Below are 18,895 nucleotides of genomic sequence, written 5' to 3'. Positions count from 1 at the left end.
CCGCCATGTTTCATGGATCAATCAGTGGGATGAATAAGATGCAGGGAGTCCGGGTCCCTGCATAGTTGTCTTTACAGTAATGACGGCCGACAAGCACCGGATGACGCAGACCATGAGCGAGTCCAACAGGAACCTTTCCTGCTCTTCCGGGATTTACCTGACCGAACCTAGAGTGACCTAATGAACCTGCTGAACTCAGGTCAGTGATTCTGGGTTTGGTCCAGTAAATCCTGCAGCAGCCAGACCTCAGTGGACAAGGGCTGAAGAGTCTGGAGGGACGGCCCCACCTGTATAGCCATGGGGGCCATAGTGTACTGCGCTACAGACTATGTTAGATGATGCCTGGGACGACTTCTAACTTCAATTGGTTTGCAACGTGCCAGGTGAGTGAGACCACCAGCTCTTCCTATGGAGGGGGGGGGGGGTCACATGACAGCAAGTAATCATGTGATCACAAAGTCACAGCCACTTTAGGAGAGCCCAAGGAAACATCAGTCCTAGTGCAAGACACATAACTTAGCGGTTTGGGAACTACAACCCCCAGAATTCCCGGCAGCCAGAGAATACTGGGAGATGTAGTTTTTCAAAAGATCAATAACCAAGAAATCGCAGACCCCCCCCCCCCGCCCCCCAATCTCCGTCCTGTACTTACAGATGCCCCTTGCTCGTCCAGGCCGCAGACCATTAACCCACTAGGCTCCAGGTCGCTGCTGATGAAGTCGTCTTCAGATTCTTCGAAGGATGAAGCCGATGAGAGGCCGGAGGAACTGGACAACTTGCGTAGAAAAAGTGAAGGCACCGGGGACCCACCGCAGCCGCTGTCTGAACAGGGCGACTCTGCCTCGCCCGAGGTGGGAACGTCCAGGCTGAACCCCGATTCATTGAACTGGGGGGACAGAGATGGAGGGACGCAGCGTTTGGGACTGACATCTCGGGTGACGATGAGTCGGGGGATGGTATAAGCGGGGCTATCAGCGTTCATAAGGAAAGGGGGGCCCCTTCTGCTTAGTAGAGAGTCTCCGGGTGATTTGGGGGAATAGTCTGTATCCGGGGGAGTAATGGTTAATTTTAGGCTGCCGATTCCAGAGTCGCCGCTCCACAGCTCCTCCACAGGACAATGATGGGGGGCGCAGCTGGAGCCCACTTTGTGATCAGTCCCAGACACAGAGATGGTAACGCGTGATAACAGCCGATCACAGGACGATCCAGAGACTTCTCCGGAGGATCCAGCACAGACTCCATGGTGCTTCATCGATTGGTGAAGTCTCTTCTCACTTCTCCAGTTACTGCCGGAGAGGTCCAGAGTCTCCGAAACTTCACTCATCCTACTGATCACTACCGCCTGGCCGGCGCCCTCTACAGGCCGCTCTGCATCTGCCCCCCAGTCACCAGGTGACCCCAACATCTTCTTCCCACCGTCTTCCAGCCAAACTCTTTCTTTTCCGGTATTCATGGCGGCATCGCACTTGGACATATCCCTTCTGAGCCGCCCTCCCTGCCCATCCAGTCTCATGTCAGGGGCTGCAGCAGTTGGTGTACTCGGTGCTGTACCTTCAAGGGTACACAACGGGCTCTGTTCACCTCCTGGAAGGGCAGGGGTTAAATCCGCTGAATCTGATCCAGGTCTTGGGTCTCCTTGTGTACCCTGCACTGTACTAGGTACCAGGCTATGGCTACTATGGGGCTGCTGTATATGTTGTGCTGTACTCTGTGTATAGGACTGCTGTATACCCTGCACTGTACTCTGTATATACGGCTGATATATACTCTGTGTATAGGATTGCTGTATACCCTGTGCTGTACTAGCTACCAGGCTATGGCTACTATGGGGCTGATGGAAACCCTGTGTTGTACTCTGTGTATAGGACTGCTGTATACCCTGTGCTGTACTCTGTGTATACGGCTGATGTGTACCCTGTGTATAGGACTGATGTATACTCTGCGCCGTACTCTGTGTATAGGACTGCTGTATACTCTGCGCCGTACTCTGTGTATACGGCTGCTGTATACCCTGTGATGTACTCGGCTGTTGTGTACTCTCACCCCTGCCTCCTCTGTCCGCTGATAGTGTGCTCTCTATCCCCGTCTGCTCTACACTCTGCGCTGTACTTCCAGCACGAGGCTGCCGCCCTCCCCTTCCCGTCCTCTGCCCCCCGGGTAGCTCCTCAGCCCGGCTTTTGTCTTCCCTTCTCCGCCTCCTCGGGATTCTGAGGCGCTTCTTCCACTCTCCGGCGGAGGAGAACCCTACAGCAGCTTGGGCTGCGCGATCAGAATAGTTTTGTCCCATCACAGTCACCGTTGAGCAGCGCTTTCCCCTCCTTCTACGTAACGTCACACGGCAACCCACCAATCAGGGGCTAGTGGGCGCTGTCCGGCTCCAGGCAACGCATTCAGCGGAGTGTATCACTGCGCAGCGCCAACTTTTATTTTACAACTTTACAAAAAGTATCCCTCCGCATCGTAGTGGCTTTTATTTAAATAGTCCGTGGGAAAAAAAATGTCGCTGCAGTTTTTATTTTTCAGGGTTTTCTTCCTCATTTCCGGGAGATTTTATCTCTAACACACGTCCTAGAGTCTTATCTGCGGAGAAACAGAAATAACAGGGAGTGTTAACCGCTGCCTGCAAACAGTGGAAGTTGTTTAACGTTTTTATGACGTGTAAAGCGCAACCCATTCACACTATGCGGTTTCTTTATATGAGGCAATGTTTTTTTTGTTATTGCAAGTTTCTATGTATAAATTGTGATAAATGATGTCATCATTAGGGATACTCACATTATGGGGCAGATTTATCAAGCTGTCTGAAAGTCAGAATATTTCTAGTTGCCCATGGCAACCAATCACAGCTCAGCTTTCATTTTACCAGTGCTCATGAATATTTTAAAGGGGAGCTGTGATTGCTTGCCATTGGCAACTAGAAATATTCTGACTTTCAGACAGCTTGATAAATCTGCTCCTATATGTCTGGTATATATGTGTATAAATATACTAGGGCCCAATCCTAAGAATGTGGGGGCAATGCATGGTAAGTGCCCCCTTCACCCCTTTCCAATGCACAACGGCGGGCAGTGAATACCCAGGAAAAACGGTAAAAAATTCTGGTAAAAATTTAGCAGGTGACTGGCTGTAGAAAAACTCTGCAGTATCTGGGATGGTGCTGTGCTACAAATTTTTATGTACTTCAGCCAGGGCCTGGCGTAGATCCCGGATATTCCACTTCTTATTTTGGCTTTCAAATACTGATATGAAATACTGGTAAAATACGGACGGTGTGAAAGTGGCTTTAGAGTTTTTGTTTGGTAAAAATGCGGGCAGTATAAAAAGCCCCCTTTAGGCTACATTCACATGAACCGAAGGGCAAATGTTCGCCGCGATGGAGAGGAAGAGTGGTGACACATCCCTTCTGCATTGCAGCACCGTATCACTCCGGGCGCCCATTGCCGACCTATGGGGGACATAAGTACGGCCCCAAGATTGCGGTCATATATACGTGCCCCTATGGTCGTGTGAATGTAGCCTATACTGATGGGGCTTAGTGTCTCCAGCACTATCTCACCTCTATGCTATCAGCTTCACCAGGCACACTGGGCATGTGCTATAGGCTTATTCGGACCCATTTCAGCGCACTCACAGAACCACTGCACCTTGTTTTCTCAAGGCAACAGGCAGGGGTGATCTATATATGTTTGGGCCCATAAACTCCAGCTACATAAAGTCAGGTCTATGGTTTAGAGTTCTCAATCTTTTGGGTTCAGGTTTTTTTTAAATCAGAACTGAACCCAAAACATCCTGTGTATGTCCACTATCGCATAGTTTTTTACGACTCAAATTTTCCATTATAGTTTATATAATTTAGGGACAATCCTAAAATAATTAAGATCATTGTGAGGAAAAAGCTATGCAGGAAGAATTGCGGATCTCTGCAACTATTTACCGGTAACTATGAGGAAGACATTATTGAGATATCCTCAGGGATACATCCAAAACATTTCTAATGTCTATCAGTGACCAGATAGATAGTAAAGAATGTGATAAAACAGGAAAAGAACCATCATTTTCGGGCCCATAACCTGGGGCGCAGCTTATCTCCTGGAAAACTCTTCAGAGATTCTACCAGGATACATGAAAATCTACTGGAATGAAGATCATCAAACAAGAGCAAAGAAAGAAAATGGATGTAATTTGAGGAGATCCTCAGGACCGTAATAAGCAGGATGTGCCTGGAGGGACATAGACAAAAAGCCATGATTAGCGCAGCTGCTTTGAAGTCCCCTAACATTTTGTAGGAAAGGAGCCAAATCTCATTAGGTCACTGGCCATACACATAAGGAGGGCTGCCGTATTATATTTTGGGGTAGGGAAGTTTTGGGGAACTGCAAGTCCCCTGACCTATGGCTCAAATAGCAGCTGATATTAGACCCACAACTATCACAACTTTATAGTATATCCTTTGTGTAAAATGGTTTTACTCCTTTAGAGGGGTCAACCAGTATAGGTCATTAGTAACTGTGAGATGGGGGTCAGACACCCCAATTCTGCACTGATTCCAGCACTTGGAGGGCACCAGAACCTATATAGGGAACAGAGCCAAAAGCAGAAGGCACTATGCACTGTACAGCGCTATGCCGGACCCCCACAGATACTGATTACCAGTCATATAGACAGAAATCAAGTCTATGAATATTTAAAGGGGTTGTCCAGCCACATAAATTTTATGTATAGGGGATAACCTGATAATCATCGTATGTCGAAGTGGTGAATATGGTCTGAGTCCCCAGTTGCACATGTGTCCGCTACTCTATTTATCTCTATAGCGCCGACATAGATAGTAGAGTACAGTACTCCACTACTATTAATACTATAAATAATTACTAATATTTTGGATACAAAACCACTGGTCCATAAATTTCCCTGACAGGTTTCTTTTAAATATAGGAGATGGCTATGAGGAGTGTTAATGTGGCAGTCCCATCTGGTGTTTTTCCAGTCAGCGGCCCGGCGGCCATTTTTGTAAACTTGGTAACAGGTAGTGCAGCCATATTACTTGCCAGATGTAACCCCCTCTTCTACAACAATGTAAATGGACTATTATGTATGAACCCCCATCTATAACCAAGTGACAGCATATACAATATTCACAAGCAATATGGCCGCACTTACTCATGACACTCATATCAAAATGGCCGCCAGCGATCAGGAAACAGACGCATGGTGATTAACACATTTACCACTTCAGTCTAAGATTTACTATATTAGTGACATAATGTGGGAAATCCTCATGACTACAAAAAGCGCAATGTTCTTGGTTTCCTGAGGGGAGAGAATAACTATAAAATAAGGTAAACATCAGGGGGGGGCGGGGAGAGGCTTAAAATATGACTAGACGGTAAAATGGCTTCCTGGTGAGGGTGTGCGGCATTGCACACAATAACACATGACGCGGCAGCTCCATGTTACACACTAGTGACACAATCCCAGCTGGGGACGTATTATGGCTGCACTGATGTGTGACACAGGCGTGACTCTTCATGCTTGTCAGCAGCTGATATGTGACTCACATTAATGTGACGCTGCCAGGAATAGTCCTGATGCGTTGTATCACTGCCGCCCCTGGGGCAGATACTACAACACGAATCATGACTGATACCTAAACATTATAACGCCGGATGTCCGAACCCCATAATAAGTGGAGGATAATAGGAAGTAATTACAGCATTAACGTACTAATAGTGTCTGACGCCATTTTTCCACGGTATGGTACTGGTTTCGACTCAGTCTGGTTTGTTTTCCACTACTGGGATCATGTAGAATGTGATTGTCAGCCATAAGACTTGGTAATTAATACAGAAATTATATAGAATAATTATATAGAAATGACTTGGTGACTGGTGTAAGATAAGTTCTCAAGTCGAACCAAAATTATCAATTCGGCATTATAAAAGATTATTTTTAGTACTATTATTCTTCCATTATTAAGGGTAGCGAGTAAGAGGCACATGTATCACACGTCTGGCTGTGTCCATCTGTTTTTTGGGATTTTTCTTGGCTTTTCTGTTGGTCAGATGTATCTTAGCAGTTTTTTCCTTATTGACACATGTGGCGTTTGGCCTTTAGTGAATTCGCGACTAAACAAAAGTCGCAAAAAGTTTCAAATACAGGGAGTCCCCGGGTTACGTACATGATAGGGTCCGGAGGTTTGTTCTTAAGTTGAATTTGTATGTAAGTGGAAACTGTATATTTTATAATTGTAGATCCAGACCAAAAAAAATTTGGCCCCAGTGACAATTGGAGTTGAAACATTTTTTTGCTGTAATGGGACCAAGGATTATCAATAAATCTGCATTACAGACACCTTACAGCTGATCATTACAGTCTGGGACTATAGTAAAGCATTCAGAGAGGTCACCAGATGTCAGAGGGGTCTGTCTGTAACTATGTGTTGTCTGTAAGTCGGGTGTCCTTAAGTAGGGAACTGCCTGTAATCGCAATCGGTTCTAAGCTAATTTCTACTCCTGGTCAGGGGAAGCTGTAGATTTGCGCCAAAATTTCTGACTTTTTAACAAAGCCACAACTTTCACATCTGGATTCAGGTAATAACTCGGGGAACACTGCAGAAAACTAGACAATGGCCAACTTTGAAAAGGCAAACTAAAAGTGTAATACCTGCACCCCAAAGGATCCAAAATATGAACAGGTCATACAAGGGTAGAAATCATCACGTTTATTGGACATGAGCAGGATGACGCGTTTCCAGGCTACCCCCCCCCCCCCCCAGAGGGTTGTTCCCCCTAAAAATGCTTAAAGGAAACCTACCATCCGGAATCTTCCAAATAAGGTAGATCCCATGGTAGGTTTCTGAAATAACATTTATACCTATTTATTTTTTTTATTTAATCATTTAATAAAGTTTAATCCCTTAGAATTCAAATTTTTATGTTTATGTAAATTAGCGCCGCAGGCTACTGGGGCGTGGAGGAGCCTCTTACCTACAAGGTAGATCACATGGTGGGTTGTTGCCATGACATAAATACCTATCATTTTTTAAAAGAAATCATTTTATAAAGTGCAACCCCTTAGAATTTTTTATGTTTATGTGAATGTGCATCAGAGGCTACTGGGGCGTGGAAAAACCGTGTCCTGTAGCGGGAGTACAGGTTATTCCACGCCCCAGTAGCCTGGATCAACGCCGCCTACCAGCTCCTCTTCAGTGCGCAACACGTTGCAGAGCTGGAGTTTTGCGCATGCTCAGTAGCTACGGCTTTGCTCTACATGCTCATCTGCAAAGCTGGAGCTACTGCGCATGCGCGCTGAAGAGGATCTGGTAGGCGGCATAGATACAGGCTACTGGCGCATGCAACCACTTCTCAATATTCTTAAAGTCTTTCTGCTCTTCTGACACCATTTTACACTAATGCATTTCCCATAATAAAAAAAAATCTAGAGTTTTTACCTACAGTTTTGGGCTGTTCCTCTGTTATTCCGACTAGAATGCCAACTGGGTGACATTGTTTTGAGGAATTTCCCTGCACCAATAATTTCAGACCCGTGTAGAGACACGCCCATATGACAATATGCATAATAACGCACAGTTGTTGATTTATTTATACATATCCAAGAGGAATAACAGAGGAGCAACAGGACATTTAATGGGAAATGTAATATTTCACGGAAGAAGACATGGAGTCGGCTGCTCTGCCATTTAGGAGGAGACCGGTGGCTCATGACCATAGTCCAGACGTGAATCCCAGATTTCCAGAATCCCATAGTCCGTATGTGAATGGCCATAACGCACCAATCACAGTGCTATATGATGCAAGGAGTCCCTTCTGCAATTTCCTGATCTAAAGGGGTTGTCCACTTTCAGCATATAATTGGTATTGTTTGTGTAGGGAAAAGTTATACATTTACCCAATATACATTCTGTATCAATTCCTCACGGTTTTTCTAGATCTCTGCTTGCTGTCCTGCTATAGAAGGGTTCTATAGAATCTGTCCATGCGATGTGATGGAAGCGCAGGTGCACGAGCACTTCTCATTACACAAACCATATCAATTATTTGCTGAAAGTGGACAAGCCCTTTAACTCTACTTTCTGCAAGGGTCTTAGTACAGTCAATATTCCGCTATGACTCAGCCCCCCCCATTGGTTGTATAGCTATATGGGAATTATGCAAACACCATATTACGGCAATATTTGCAACATGGAAAAAAAAAACATGAAGATTTGAATAAAGTCTCGTACGGGGAATATGTGAAACCAGAGAGAACTCTCTATTACACTTCCTGATAACATGTAGTGAGCTCAGACACTGACACTGACATGAATTAAGCAGGACTCTTACGTGCGTCTCCTCCGACAGGAAGGAAGTGCGATCTGACAGATAAACACAATAAACACAATGTACTCCGAATCCTCACATATTGCAAAATACGGCTCAATCGTCAGGATTTCCAATCAATCACATGCACCAGTAGTAAGCACCGCCGGCATTACACTGGCGTCACTGCTAATGCAGATATCAACCAACAAGATGGCTGTAAGATGTCACCCAATTAATATGGAGGATCCCTTTAAGACTATAGGTTAAAAATTAGCAATTTACAGTGACAGTATAGCGTCACATGCGGTTTGCTCCCCCTAGTGGTGGCTACTTGTAGTCATAATTCTGTAATATTTTATTAATTTATTATTTATTTTTCCATGGTGCTGTGCATTCAGGAGGCGTTCACATGTACGATACTGCGACAAAACCAAATGAAGCTCAAAGGATAAAAGACTACAAGATCTGATCTGGTGCTGTTATTCTGTACAGAGCTCTGTCCTGGTGATGTATTTATACAGTTGTTCTGGTACTGTATGTATCGTGCTTGGTCCTGGTGCTGTATTTATGTATGGTGCTTGGTCCTGGTGCTGTATTTATGTATTGTGCTCAGTCCTGGTCCCGTATTTATGTATCGTTCTTGGTCCTGGTGCTGTATTTATGTATAGAGCTTGGTCCTGGAGCTGTATTTATGTATCGTGCTTGGTCCTGGTGCTGTATTTATGTATAGTGCTCAGGCCTGGTGCTGTATTTATGTATCGTGCTTGGTCCTGGTGCTGTATTTATGTAACGTGCTTGGTCCTGGAGCTGTATTTATGTAACGTGCTTGGTCCTGGTGCTGTATTTATGTATTGTGCTTGGTCCTGGTGCTGTATTTGTGTATTGTTCTCAGTTATGGTGCTGTAGTTATGTATCGTGCTTGGTACTGGTGCTGTATTTATGTATCGTGCTCAGTTCTAGTGCTGTATTTATGTATCATGCTCGGTTATGGTCCTGGATTTACGGATCGTGCTTGGTCCTTGTGCTGTATTTATGTATTGTTATCAGTTATGGTGCTGTATTTATGTATCGTGCTCAGTCCTGGTGTTGTATTTATGTATGGTGCTCGGTCCTGGTGTTGTATTTATCTATGGTGCTCGGTCCTGGTGTTGTATTTGCGTACAAGGTTCAGTTCTGATACTGTATTTATGCATTGTGCACAGTTATGGTGCTGTATTTATGTATTATTCTCAGTTATGGTGCTGTATTTATGTATCGTTCTCAGTCCTGGTGTTGTATTTGTGTACAAGGTTCAGTTCTGGTGCTGTAATTATGTATTGTTTTCAGTTTTGATGCTGTATTTATGTATTGCGCTTAGTTCTGGTGCTGTATTTATGTATGGTGCTCGGTCCTGGTGCTTTATTTGTGTATTATGCTCAGTTCTGATACTGTATTTATGTATTGTGCTTAGTTATGGTGCTGTATTTATGTATTGAGCTTGGTTGCAGTGCTGTTTTTATGTATCGTGCTCAGTTCTAGTGCTGTATTTATGTATCATGCTCGGTTATGGTCCTGGATTTACGGATCGTGCTTGGTCCTTGTGCTGTATATGTGTATTGTTCTCAGTTATGGTGCTGTAGTTATGTATCGTGCTTGGTCCTGGTGCTGTATTTATGTATCATGCTCGGTTATGGTCCTGGATTTACGGATCGTGCTTGGTCCTTGTGCTGTATTTATGTATTGTTATCAGTTATGGTGCTGTATTTATGTATCGTGCTCAGTCCTGGTGTTGTGTTTATGTATGGTGCTCGGTCCTGGTGTTGTATTTGCGTACAAGGTTCAGTTCTGATACTGTATTTATGCATTGTGCTCAGTTACGGTGCTGTATTTATGTATTATTCTCAGTTATGGTGCTGTATTTATGTATCGTGCTCAGTCCTGGTGTTGTATTTGTGTACAAGGTTCAGTTCTGGTGCTGTATTTATGTATTGTTTTCAGTTTTGATGCTGTATTTATGTATTGCGCTTAGTTCTGGTGCTGTATTTATGTATGGTGCTCGGTCCTGGTGCTGTATTTTTGTATTGTGCTCAGTTCTGATACTGTATTTATGTATTGTGCTTAGTTATGGTGCTGTATTTATGTATTGTGCTTGGTTGCGGTGCTGTATTTATGTATTGTGCTTAGTTATGGTGCTGTATTTATGTATCGTGCTCAGTCCTGGTGTTGTATTTGTGTACAAGGTTCAGTTCTGGTGCTGTATTTATGTATTGTTTTCAGTTTTGATGCTGTATTTATGTATTGCGCTTAGTTCTGGTGCTGTATTTATGTATGGTACTCGGTCCTGGTGCTGTATTTTTGTATTGTGCTCAGTTCTGATACTGTATTTATGTATTGTGCTTAGTTATGGTGCTGTATTTATGTATTGTGCTTGGTTGCAGTGCTGTATTTATGTATTGTGCTTAGTTATGGTGCTGTATTTATGTATTGTGCTTGGTTGCGGTGCTGTATTTATGTATTGTGCTTAGTTATGGTGCTGTATTTATGTATTGTGCTTGGTTGCGGTGCTGTTTTTATGTATTGAACACGATTCTGGTTCTATTTTTTTGCACAGAGCCCAATTATCAAGTCAGAAAACCATGGCTGCTGTCTTACCGTGCATCTTCGCATATAATGTGTGAAGGGGTCTCACTCACAGCAGCAAGTACATTAGGGGGGCTGTATTTTAGTTCCCTTCAGTGGACGGTGCATGTAGCTGATATAACCGTGACTATGCAAGAAGTAGCTCCATAGCTATTTCTATACTACAAAGGACTAATACAAAATTATATATAGAGGCTGCCCTAGTACATTATATTAGGATGGGCTGCCCTAGTACATTATATTAGGATGGGCTGCCCTAGTACATTATATTAGGATGGGCTGCCCTAGTACATGATATGCGGCACATGTGTTTGTACCTGTACGGGTGTGACCCTACAATAGGCACATGTTGAATGTGAATAGCACATGTATAGCTGGGAGTGTATAGTACAGGAGCAGCAAAATATAGCAAACACCTGCAGCCAGGAACAAACTCTTCTGACAACCCCTTTAACTGGCACATGCCAAGGCGTCTGCCATGTCAAGGCTTCTGCCTGTGTTCACATCTGGGATTTAATCACCAAACTTTCTCCGATCCCTGAAAGGATCAGGCTGATTTCCCCATTCAGGAGCCTGGGAAAGCTGGGTGACGTCCCCTGATGTAGCACAAGGGAATAGGTTTACACGCCCCTAACATCCTTGCCAAATGCGGAGGACTGGTACAACACAGCAGATGTGAGATGTGCTGAGCGGGCGCGGGGCAGTCACAAGCATACGCTGCTTTTGGGTTATGATGACTCAGGAGTCAGCGCTCGGTGCGTAAGTCTTGGGCTTATTATTAATCCTATTGAGCAATTAACCACATTAAGGGTGCTGGGAATGAAGTAAAGTAGGGGAAATGCAGTCATTCTGGGGGGCTGAGGGTTGAGGACAATGGGGGATTTATTCCCCAGTAATGAGGCATCTTCTAGGTAAACAGTTCAGTATTATGTGTGTGCGGTATGATGTATGTGCGGTATGATGTATGTGCGGTATGATGTATGTGCGGTATTATGTATGTGCAGTATTATGTATGTGCAGTATGATGTATGTGCGGTATTATGTATGTGCGGTATTATGTATGTGCGGTATTATGTATGTGTAGTATGTGCAGTATTATGTATGTGCGGTATTATGTATGTGCGGTATGATGTATGTGTAGTATGTGCAGTATTATGTATGTGCGGTATTATGTATGTGCAGTATTATGTATGTGTAGTATGTGAGGTATTATGTATGTGCGGTATTATGTATGTGCGGTATGATGTATGTGCAGTATGAAGTGTGTGCAGTATGATGTGTGTGCAGTATTATGTATGTGCGGTATGATGTATGTGCAGTATTATATATGTGCAGTATTATGTGTGTGCGGTATTATGTGTGTGCGGTATGATGTATGTGCAGTATTATGTGTGTGCAGTATGATGTATGTGCGGTATTATGTGTGTGCGGTATTATGTATGTGCGGTATTATGTGTGTGCGGTATTATGTATGTGCAGTATTATGTATGTGCTGTATTATGTATGTGCGGTATTATGTATGTGTAGTATGTGCAGTATTATGTATGTGCGGTATTATGTATGTGCGCTATGATGTATGTGCAGTATGATGTGTGTGCAGTATTATGTGTGTGCAGTATGATGTATGTGCAGTGTTATATATGTGCAGTATGATGTATGTGCAGTGTTATGTGTGTGCGGTATTATGTATGTGCAGTATTATGTATGTACGGTATTATGTATGTGCAGTATTATGTGTGTGCGGTATGATGTGTGTGCAGTATGATGTATGTGCGGTATTATGTATGTGCGGTATTATGTGTGTGCGGTATGATGTGTGTGCAGTATGATGTATGTGCGGTATTATGTATGTGCAGTATTATGTGTGTGCGGTATGATGTGTGTGCGGTATGATGTATGTGCAGTATTATGTATGTGCGGTATGATGTATGTGCAGTATTATGTATGTGCAGTATTATGTATGTGCGGTATTATGTATGTGCGGTATGATGTATGTGCGGTATGATGTGTGTGCAGTATTATGTATGTGCGGTATGATGTATGTGCAGTATGATGTATGTGCAGTGTTATGTGTGTGCAGTATGATGTGTGTGCAGTATTATGTATGTGCGGTATTATGTGTGTGCAGTATTATGTATGTGCGGTATGATGTATGTGCGGTATTATGTATGTGCAGTATTATGTATGTGCGGTATTATGTATGTGCGGTATTATGTGTGTGCAGTATTATGTATGTGCGGTATTATGTGTGTGCAGTATTATGTATGTGCGGTATGATGTATGTGCAGTATTATGTATGTGCGGTATTATGTGTGTGCGGTATTATGTATGTGCAGTATTATGTATGTGCGGTATTATGTGTGTGCGGTATTATGTATGTGCGGTATTATGTGTGTGCAGTATTATGTGTGTGCAGTATTATGTATGTGCAGTATTATGTATGTGCGGTATTATGTGTGTGCGGTATTATGTATGTGCGGTATTATGTGTGTGCGGTATTATATGTGTGCAGTATTATGTATATGCGGTATTATGTGTGTGCGGTATTATGTATGTGCGGTATGATGTATGTGCGGTATTATGTGTGTGCGGTATTATGTGTGTGCGGTATTATGTATGTGCGGTATTATGTGTGTGCGGTATTATGTATGTGCGGTATTATGTATGTGCAGTATTATGTGTGTGCAGTATTATGTATGTGCAGTATTATGTATGTGCGGTATTATGTGTGTGCGGTATTATGTATGTGCAGTATTATGTATGTGCGGTATTATGTGTGTGCGGTATTATATGTGTGCAGTATTATGTATATGCGGTATTATGTGTGTGCGGTATTATATGTGTGCGGTATTATGTATGTGCAGTATTATGTGTGTGCGGTATTATGTATGTGCGGTATTATGTATGTGCAGTATTATGTATGTGCAGTATTATGTATGTGCGGTATTATGTGTGTGCGGTATTATGTGTGTGCGGTATTATGTATGTGCCCTATAACACCCACTCACAGGAAATCATGGGGAGGGGGCGGTTATAGAGCAATGTCTTGAAGTGCCAGATTTTAGCTAGAATATGCGGGCAGGCATTACAGGACCTCCAAATGTACCTGAAACTAGGGCAGTGGCTGCATAGTGATACTATCACCCGGAGTCATTGTTAAAGGGGTTGGCCACTTTACCTCCTGTGTTTTGTAATGTATGTGGGGGGGCAGGGTATGAGGTTATTTACCAAGATACATCTATTACTTGCTTCCTTGATATGTAAAGTGACGTCTCCGGTCTTTTACCTCTGGGAAATATGCAAATACGTTTTCCAAGGTGGGAAATATGGGAGTGGGAGAACAATGCCTCCTTTTTTACCTTGTATGGCTGCCCCTTACACCAAGCATGGCCGACAAGAAGCCTAATGACATGATGTGGGAATTTCCCAAAGCAGTAAAAAAAAATCTCACCCAGAGATTCCTGACCGGCAGATGGAGGGTCATATAATCTCTATCTATTAACAATCGCCCTGCCAGAACCTTAGGATAGTTTTCATGAATATAAGACCTGGCAGGCCGATTGCTCATGGACAGAGAGAGATCACATGACCCTCCATCTGCCGCCATTTTATGGCCAGGAATGTCCGGCTAATGAGGTATAAGACAGGAGACGTCACTTCCTAATATCACACACCCCAAACTTAGACACAAATTACAAAAACATGCGGTAAAGTGGCCAACCCCTTTGACTATTAATAATTACCCATCTATTTTGTTCATTCAAGGAAAGCTGAGTGGATAATGGATTGGTAATAATAATTGCTACCCAGCTTTCTCTCCACAAAGTACAGTAGATAGAGTCTCTGATGAATGTACTAAAATAAACCATGCACCCAACTTTCCCAGTCTCCTGCATGGAATCTGAATATCTCCTGAACTTAATAGCTCCTGGTACTGTATAACGGTGAAAGAAAAGGGACATGTTTGGCGATTTAAGATCCTTTTTAAGTTACCGTACTCAATTTATGGGAAAGCTGAGTTGCAATAGATCTGTTGATATAAATTAAGAAGGGATGTCACCCAGCTTTCCCGATCTCCCGAAATCAGTTACTTGATGGCAACCCTATCAGGATATAGGGTCAGCAAATATGTCCAAGCATAATAAGCCTGGTTAGCTATTCAGATGGATATCTGACAAACCCATGTGGGAGCTGTAGCTGCCATACTGGCTGGCACCCAACTTTCCCAGAAATATATATCATAAAATCAAGAAAAAGCTGATGTGCCCCAATGTTTTAGATGTTATGATGGGGACGTATATAAGATTTATCAAATTATTACCCTCCTAGGAATACAATACAAATCTATTATGAGGGTATCGGTAGAGTAAATGGCAGAGCCGCCCTCTAGTGGCCTCAAGTAGAAATTTCAGGATGAAACTAAAATACCCCGGTAACCTATCGACCTTCTCTAAACTTGCACATGTCCAATGTTTCATTACTTTTTGCACAATCTGTTGATTTCTGACATGGAGCTTAACAGCTAAATTTACAGCATAGATGTGATCCAATAAATGTTCTGGTTGTATAAGAATTGGTATTTTAAACAGTCCTCCTCATCATGCTGATACCACGAGATCAAGATGACACTTGATACACAGTATTTTGCCATTGTGAGGCTTCATGCAGGATGTTCTGAGATGGAAGTGGCCACAGAGACATCATCGCCCGCTCACCGCTACATTGTGAGCAAATCTTTATGTTACTATTTATCATTACGTTACATTACAGGGAGACTCGGGGGCCTAAATTTGCCACATAATCATGTTTGCCTGTTTCCAATAGCTTACAGAGGGAGTCTTTCCCCTCTAACACACTTACATGCCACGGTAGCCATGTGCTGGGGCATCTAGGGGGTTCTGCCAAAACAATAAACTATGTCATAATGTAGCAAACTTTATTGCAATCACCTTGAAAGGCTGTTACACTGATCTCATCCCCAGAGATCACATTTATTTTCTTACCTTCCTTTTTATGTGGCCATAAAAATCAGTGTTTATGAACCACACACCCCCTTATGTAAACGGTAAGGGTGTCGTCACCCGCGCCGCTGGGACTAGAAACAGATTCAAAGCGCAGAGTGGCCCGATCATAAATACATTTCTACGGAAACGCATGTGATTAATAACCAGCCTACCCCGCAGGTCAGCCGCCTACCCTGCCGATCACCTGCCTTGCATACCCATGTACTTGAACTGGAAAGGATTTACAGCACCCTGGCGTGTACTAGGTGTGGGGTATCAGATCACCGTCCATCTGATATTGATCGCCAATACTATGGATAGTTCATCAATATCAAAAACTTGAAAAAAAACCCCTTTAATTATCTTTCTAATATACCAGGACGGCTTAGGCTACTTTTGCACATTGCACTTGATTTAAGTTTAGAAGCGCAATTCAAGCGCATCGGGGAGGAGCTGTTCCCGAACACAGATCTAAACACTCGTGGTCGAGAACTCACAATATGGGGCACATTTACTTACCCATGCGCTGAGTTCAACGAAAGTGCATTGTCCGTGTATAATGCACTGCACAGCGATTCACTAAGATCATCCGCCCGATTTCCTGCATGTGTCGCTTCCCCGCTCAGGTCCCCGGAGTTCACCTTCTTCTTCCTGGTGCATGTAAGTGCATTGTCCGTTTATAATGCGCTGTGCGGGGAGTCACTAAGATCGTGCGTCCGATATCCTGCATGTGTCGCTTCCCTGCTCAGGTCCCCGGAGTTCACCTTCTTCTTCCTGGTGCATGTAAGTGCATTGTCCGTGTATAATGCGCTGTGCGGGGAGTCACTAAGATCCTGCGCCCGATATCCTGCATGTGTCGCTTCCCCGCTCAGGTCCGCTGGAGTTCACCTTCTTCTTCCTGGTGCATGTAAGTGCATTGTCCGTGTATAATGCGCTGTGCGGGGAGTCACTAAGATCGTGCGTCCGATATCCTGCATGTGTCGCTTCCCCGCTCAGGTCCCTGGAGTTCACCTTCTTCTTCCTGGTGCATGTAAGTGCATTGTCCGTGTATAATGCGCTGTGCGGGGAGTCACTAAGATCCTGCGCCCGATATCCTGCATGTGTCGCTTCCCCGCTCAGGTCCCCGGAGTTCACCTTCTTCTTCCTGGTGCATGTAAGTGCATTGTCTGTGTATAATGCGCTGTGCGGGGAGTCACTAAGATCGTGCGTCCGATATCCTGCATGTGTCGCTTCCCCGCTCAGGTCCGCTGGAGTTCACCTTCTTCTTCCTGGTGCATGTAAGTGCATTGTCCGTGTATAATGCGCTGTGCGGGGAGTCACTAAGATCGTGCGTCCGATATCCTGCATGTGTCGCTTCCCTGCTCAGGTCCCCGGAGTTCACCTTCTTCTTCCTGGTGCATGTAAGTGCATTGTCCGTGTATAATGCGCTGTGCGGGGAGTCACTAAGATCGTGCGTCCGATATCCTGCATGTGTCGCTTCCCCGCTCAGGTCCACTGGAGTTCACCTTCTTCTTCCTGGTGCATGTAAGTGCATTGTCCGTGTATAATGCGCTGTGCGGGGAGTCACTAAGATCGTGCGTCCGATATCCTGCATGTGTCGCTTCCCCGCTCAGGTCCCTGGAGTTCACCTTCTTCTTCCTGGTGCATGTAAGTGCATTGTCCGTGTATAATGCGCTGTGCGGGGAGTCACTAAGATCGTGCGTCCGATATCCTGCATGTGTCGCTTCCCCGCTCAGGTCCCCGGAGTTCACCTTCTTCTTCCTGGTGCATGTAAGTGCATTGTCCGTGTATAATGCGCTGTGCGGGGAGTCACTAAGATCGTGCGTCCGATATCCTGCATGTGTTGCTTCCCCGCTCAGGTCCGCTGGAGTTCACCTTCTTCTTCCTGGTGCTTGTAAGTGCATTGTCCGTGTATAATACGCTGTGCGGGGAGTCACTAAGATCATGTGCCCGATATCCTGCATGTATCGCTTCCCCGCTCAGGTCCCCGGAGTTCACCTTCTTCTTCCTGGTGCATGTAAGTGTATTGTCCGTGTATAATGCGCTGTGCGGGGAGTCACTAAGATTGTGCGCCTGATATCCTGCATGTGTCGCTTCCCCGCAAAGGTCCCCGGAGTTCACCTTCTTCTTACTGGTGCATGTAAGTGCATTGTCCATGTATAATGCGCTGTGCGGGGAGTCACTAAGATCCTGCGCCCAATATCCTGCATGTGTCGCTTCCCCGCTCAGGTCCGCTGGAGTTCACCTTCTTCTTCCTGGTGCTTGTAAGTGCATTGTCCGTGTATAATACGCTGTGCGGGGAGTCACTAAGATCATGTGCCCGATATCCTGCATGTATCGCTTCCCCGCTCAGGTCCCCGGAGTTCACCTTCTTCTTCCTGGTGCATGTAAGTGTATTGTCCTTGTATAATGCGCTGTGCGGGGAGTCACTAAGATTGTGCGCCTGATATCCTGCATGTGTCGCTTCCCCGCAAAGGTCCCCGGAGTTCACCTTCTTCTTACTGGTGCATGTAAGTGCATTGTCCATGTATAATGCGCTGTGCGGGGAGTCACTAAGATCCTGCGTCCAATATCCTGCATGTGTCGCTTCCCCGCTTAGGTCCCCGGAGTTCACCTTCTTCTTCCTGGTGCATGTAAGTGCATTGTCCGTGTATAATGCGCTGTGCGGGAAGTCACTAAGATCGTGCGCCCGATATCCTGCATGTGTCGCTTCCCTGCTCAGGTCCCCGGAGTTCACCTTCTTCTTCCTGGTGCATGTAAGTGCATTGTCCGTGTATAATGCGCTGTGCGGGGAGTCACTAAGATCGTGCGCCCGATATCCTGCATGTGTCGCTTCCCCGCTCAGGTCCCCGGAGTTCACCTTCTTCTTCCTGGTGCATGTAAGTGCATTGTCCGTGTATAATGCGCTGTGCGGGGAGTCACTAAGATCGTGCACCCGATATCCTGCATGTG

The 18,895-nt window shown here is 44.7% G+C and overlaps 2 protein-coding genes across 2 annotated transcripts in view; one reads left to right on the top strand and one right to left on the bottom strand.

Annotated features, from left to right (window-relative positions):
• LOC140076862 (inositol-trisphosphate 3-kinase C-like) overlaps positions 1-18,895 on the bottom strand; it is a 54,741-nt gene that overhangs the window by 25,667 nt on the left and 10,179 nt on the right. Inside the window, exon 2 of the mRNA XM_072123619.1 lies at positions 653-2,580. Within this exon, the coding sequence (XP_071979720.1) occupies positions 653-2,287 (1,635 nt within the window). The 5' untranslated portion in view covers positions 2,288-2,580. The remainder of the gene's footprint in view (positions 1-652; positions 2,581-18,895) is intronic.
• LOC140076864 (atypical kinase COQ8B, mitochondrial-like) overlaps positions 11,675-18,895 on the top strand; it is a 47,435-nt gene continuing 40,214 nt past the window's right edge. The window contains exon 1 of the mRNA XM_072123621.1: positions 11,675-11,695. The gene's annotated coding sequence lies outside the window, so the exon portion shown is untranslated. The remainder of the gene's footprint in view (positions 11,696-18,895) is intronic.

The sequence above is a fragment of the Engystomops pustulosus genome, chromosome 9 (assembly GCF_040894005.1).
Source record: "Engystomops pustulosus chromosome 9, aEngPut4.maternal, whole genome shotgun sequence".
Classification (NCBI taxonomy): domain Eukaryota; kingdom Metazoa; phylum Chordata; class Amphibia; order Anura; family Leptodactylidae; genus Engystomops; species Engystomops pustulosus.
This window is presented reverse-complemented; position numbering and strand designations above follow the sequence as displayed.